Raw genomic sequence first — 4,981 nt, 5'->3', positions numbered from 1 at the left:
TGTTTTTTGCAGCCATTGTCCTCATTCACAGTACCAGTCATTGTCCTCATTCACAGTACCAGTCATTGTCCTCGTTCACAGTACCAGTCATTGTCCTCTTTCACAGTAGCAGTCATTGACCTGATTCACAGTACCAGTCATTGTCCTCATTCACAGTAGCAGTCATTGTCCTCATTCACATTAGCAGTCATTGTCCTCGTTCACAGTAGCAGTCATTGTTTTCATTCACAGTACCAGTCATTGTCCTTGTTTATTGTAGCAGTCATTGTCCTCATTCACAGTACCAGTCATTGTCCTCGTTCACAGTACCAGTCATTGTCCTCATTCACATTAGCAGTCATTGTCCTCATTCACAGTAGCAGTCATTGTCCTCATTCACAGTACCAGTCATTGTCCTCGTTCACAGTAGCAGTCATTGTCCTCATTCACATTAGCAGTCATTGTCCTCGTTCACATTAGCAGTCATTGTCCTCATTCACAGTACCAGTCATTGTCCTCGTTCACATTAGCAGTCATTGTCCTCATTCACAGTACCAGTCATTGTCCTCATTCACAGTACCAGTCATTGTCCTCGTTCACAGTAGCGGTCATTGTCCTCATTCACAGTTCCAGTCATTTTCCTCATTCACAGGACCAGTCATTGTCCTCGTTCGCAGTACAAGTCACTGTCCTCATTCACAGTAGCAGTCTTTCTCCTCATTCACAGTAGCAGTCATTGTCCTCGTTCACAGTAGCAGTCATTGTCCTCATTCACAGTACCAGTCATTGTCCTCATTCACAGTACCAGTCATTGTCCTCGTTCACAGTACCAGTCATTGTCCTCATTCACAGTACTAGTCATTGTCCTCGTTCACAGTAGCAGTCATTGTCCTCGTTCACAGTTCTAGTCATTATCCTCATTCACAGTACCAGTCATCGTCCTCATTCACAGTAGCAGTCATCATCCTCATTCAGAAGTAGCAGTCAATACCCTCATTCACAGTACAGTCGTTATCCTCGTTCACAGTAGCAGTCATTGTCCTCATTCAAAGCACCAGTCATTGTCCTGGATCACAGTAGCAGTCATCGTCCTCGTTCAGAAGTACCAGTCATTATCCTCGTTCACAGTACCAGTCATTGTCCTCTTTCACAGAACCAGTCATTGTCTTCATTCACAGTACCAGTCATTGTCCTCATTCACAGTACCAGTTATTGCCCTCATTCACAGTAGCAGTCATTGTTCACTGTAGCAGTCATTGTCCTCGTTCACAGTAAAAGTCGTTGTCCTCGTTCGTAGTACCAGTCATTGTCCTCATTCACAGTAGAAGTCATTGTCATTGTTCACAGTGGCAGTCATTGTTTTCATCCACAGTACCAGTCATTGTCCTCATTCACTATAGCAGTCATTGTCCTCGTTCACAGTACCAGTCATTGTCCTCGTTCACAGTACCAGTCATTGTCCTCATTCACAGTAACAGTCATTGTCCTCGTTCACAGTAGCAGTCATTGTCCTCATTCACAGTACCAGTCATTGTCCTCATTCACAGTACCAGTCATTGTCTTCATTCACAGTAGCAGTCATTGTCCTCATTCACAGTAGCAGTCATTGTCTTTGTTCGCAGTACCAGTCATTGTCCTCATTCACATGACCAGTCACTGTCCTCAGTCACAGTAGCAGCCATTGTCCTCGTTCACAGTAGCAGTCATTGACCTCGTTCACAGTACCAGTCATTGTCCTCATTCACAATACCAGTCATTGTCCTCGTTCACAGTACCAGTCATTGTCCTCATTCACAGTAGCAGTCATTGTCCTCGTTCACAGTAGCAGTCATTGTTTTCATTCACAGTAGCAGTCATTGTCCTCGCTCACAGTAGCAGTCATTGACCTCGTTCACAGTACCAGTCATTGTCCTCATTCACAATACCAGTCATTGTCCTCGTTCACAGTACCAGTCATTGTCCTCATTCACAGTACCAGTCATTGTCCTCGTTCACAGTTCTAGTCATTCTCTTCATTCACAGTACCAGTCATTGTCCTCATTCATAGTACCAGTTATTGCCCTCATTCACAGTAGCAGTCAATGTCCTCGTTCACAGTACCAGTCATTGTCCTCATTCACAATAACCGTCATTGTCCTCACTGACAGTAGCAGTCATTGTCTTCGTTCGCAGAAAAAGTCATTGTCCTCGTTCACAGTAGCAGTCATTGTCCTCGTTCACAGCAGCAGTCATTGTCCTCATTCACAGTACCAGTCCTTGTCCTCATTCACAGTACCAGTCATTGTCCTCATTCACAGTAGCAGTCATTGTCCTTGTTCACAGTAGCAGTCATTTTCCTCATTCACATTAGCAGTCATTGTCTTCATTCACAGTACCAGCCATTGTCCTCATTCACAGTACCAGTCATTGTCCTCATTCACAGTACCAGTCATTGTCCTCGTTCACAGTACCAGTCATTGTCCTCATTCACAGTAGCAGTCATTGTCCTCGTTCACAGTAGCAGTCATTGTCCTCATTCACAGTAGCAGTCATTGTCCTCGTTCACAGTACCAGTCATTGTCCTCTTTCACAGTAGCAGTCATTGACCTGATTCACAGTACCAGTCATTGTCCTCATTCACAGTAGCGGTCATTGTCCTTATTCACATTTGCAGTCATTGTCCTCGTTCACAGGAGCAGTCATTGTCCTTGTTTATTGTAGCACTCATTGTCCTCGTTCACAGTACAAGTCACTGTCCTCATTCACATAAGCAGTCATTGTCCTCATTCACAGTTGCAGTCATTGTCCTCATTCACAGTACCAGTCATTGTCCTCATTCACAGTACCAGTCATTGTCCTCATTCACAGTAGCAGTCATTGTCCTCATTCACATTAGCAGTCATTGTCCTCGTTCACATTAGCAGTCATTGTCCTCATTCACAGTACCAGTCATTGTCCTCGTTCACATTAGCAGTCATTGTCCTCATTCACAGTACCAGTCATTGTCCTCATTCACAGGACCAGTCATTGTCCTCGTTCGCAGTACAAGTCACTGTCCTCATTCACAGTAGCAGTCTTTCTCCTCATTCACAGTAGCAGTCATTGTCCTCGTTCACAGTAGCAGTCATTGTCCTCATTCACAGTACCAGTCATTGTCCTCATTCACAGTATCAGTCATTGTCCTCGTTCACAGTACCAGTCATTGTCCTCATTCACAGTACCAGTCATTGTCCTCGTTCACAGTAGCAGTCATTGTCCTCGTTCACAGTTCTAGTCATTATCCTCATTCACAGTACCAGTCATCGTCCTCGTTCACAGTAGCAGTCATCATCCTCGTTCAGAAGTACCAGTCAATACCCTCATTCACAGTACAGTCGTTATCCTCGTTCACAGTAGCAGTCATTGTCCTCATTCAAAGCACCAGTCATTGTCCTGGATCACAGTAGCAGTCATCGTCCTCGTTCAGAAGTACCAGTCATTATCCTCGTTCACAGTACCAGTCATTGTCCTCTTTCACAGAACCAGTCATTCTCTTCATTCACAGTACCAGTCATTGTCCTCATTCACAGTACCAGTTATTGCCCTCATTCACAGTAGCAGTCATTGTTCACTGTAGCAGTCATTGTCCTCGTTCACAGTAAAAGTCGTTGTCCTCGTTCGTAGTACCAGTCATTGTCCTCATTCACAGTAGAAGTCATTGTCATTGTTCATAGTGGCAGTTATTGTTTTCATCCACAGTACCAGTCATTGTCCTCATTCACTATAGCAGTCATTGTCCTCGTTCACAGTACCAGTCATTGTCCTCGTTCACAGTACCAGTCATTGTCCTCATTCACAGTAACAGTCATTGTCCTCGTTCACAGTAGCAGTCATTGTCCTCGTTCACCGTACCAGTCATTGTCCTCATTCACAGTACCAGTCATTGTCCTCATTCACAGTAGCAGTCATTGTCCTCATTCACAGTACCAGTCTTTGTCTTCGTTCACAGTTCCAGTCATTGTCCTCATTCACATTAGCAGTCATTGTCCTCATTCACAGTACCAGTCATCGTCCTCGTTCACAGTAGCAGTCATCATCCTTGTTCAGAAGTACGTCAAAACCCTCGTTCACAGTACAGTCGTTATCCTCGTTCACAGTAGCAGTCATTGTCCTCATTCTAAGTACCTGTCATTGTCCTTATTCTCAGTACCTTTCATTGTCCTCATTCACAGTACCAGTCATTGTCCTCATTCACAGTACCAGTCATTGTCCTCGTTCACAGTAGCAGTCATTGTCCTCATTCACAGTAGCAGTCATTGTCCTCTTTCACAGTACCAGTCATTGTCCTCATTCACAGTACCAGTCATTGTTCTCTTTCACAGTACCAGTCATTGTCCTCATTCACAGTAGCAGTCATTGTCATCATTCACAGTAGCAGTCATTGTCCTCGTTCACAGTAGTGGTCATTGTCCTCATTCACTGTAGCGGTCATTGTCCTCGTTCACAGTAGCAGTCATTGTCCTCATTCACAGTAGCAGTTATTGTCCTCGTTCACAGTAACAGTCATTGTCCTCTTTCACAGTAGCAGTCATTGTCCTCATTCACAGTACCAGTCATTGTCCTCATTCACAGTACCAGTCATTGTCCTCGTTCACAGTAGCAGTCATTGTCCTCATTCACACGACCAGTCACTGTCCTCATTCACAGTAGCAGTCATTGTCCTCGTTCACAGTAGCAGTCATTGACCTCGTTCACAGTACCAGTCATTGTCCTCATTCACAGTACCAGTCATTGTCCTCGTTCACAGTACCAGTCATTGTCCTCATTCACAGTAGCAGTCATTGTCCTCGTTCACAGTAGCAGTCATTGTTTTCATTCACAGTACCAGTCATTGTCCTTGTTTATTGTAGCAGTCATTGTCCTCATTCACAGTACCAGTCATTGTCCTCGTTCACAGTACCAGTCATTGTCCTCGTTCACAGTACCAGTCATTGTCCTTGATCACAGTACCAGTCATTGTCCTCATTCACAGTACCAGTCATTG

The 4,981-nt window shown here is 44.5% G+C and overlaps 1 protein-coding gene across 1 annotated transcript in view; it reads left to right on the top strand.

The window, feature by feature from the left end:
• The window catches only part of LOC122790508 (Fc receptor-like protein 5), a 519,064-nt gene extending 514,967 nt beyond the window's left edge, over positions 1-4,097 (top strand). The window contains exons 8-9 of the mRNA XM_044058058.1: positions 3,252-3,551; positions 3,997-4,097. Coding sequence (XP_043913993.1) covers positions 3,252-3,551; positions 3,997-4,097 — 401 coding nt within the window. The remainder of the gene's footprint in view (positions 1-3,251; positions 3,552-3,996) is intronic.
• Positions 4,098-4,981: the final 884 nt, after the last annotated feature.

This window comes from Protopterus annectens, chromosome 16.part0 (genome assembly GCF_019279795.1).
Source record: "Protopterus annectens isolate FY-2018-M chromosome 16.part0, PAN1.0, whole genome shotgun sequence".
NCBI classification, from domain to species: domain Eukaryota; kingdom Metazoa; phylum Chordata; order Ceratodontiformes; family Protopteridae; genus Protopterus; species Protopterus annectens.
The sequence above is the reverse complement of the archived record's forward strand: the minus strand, read 5'-3'. Positions and strand labels throughout refer to the sequence as shown.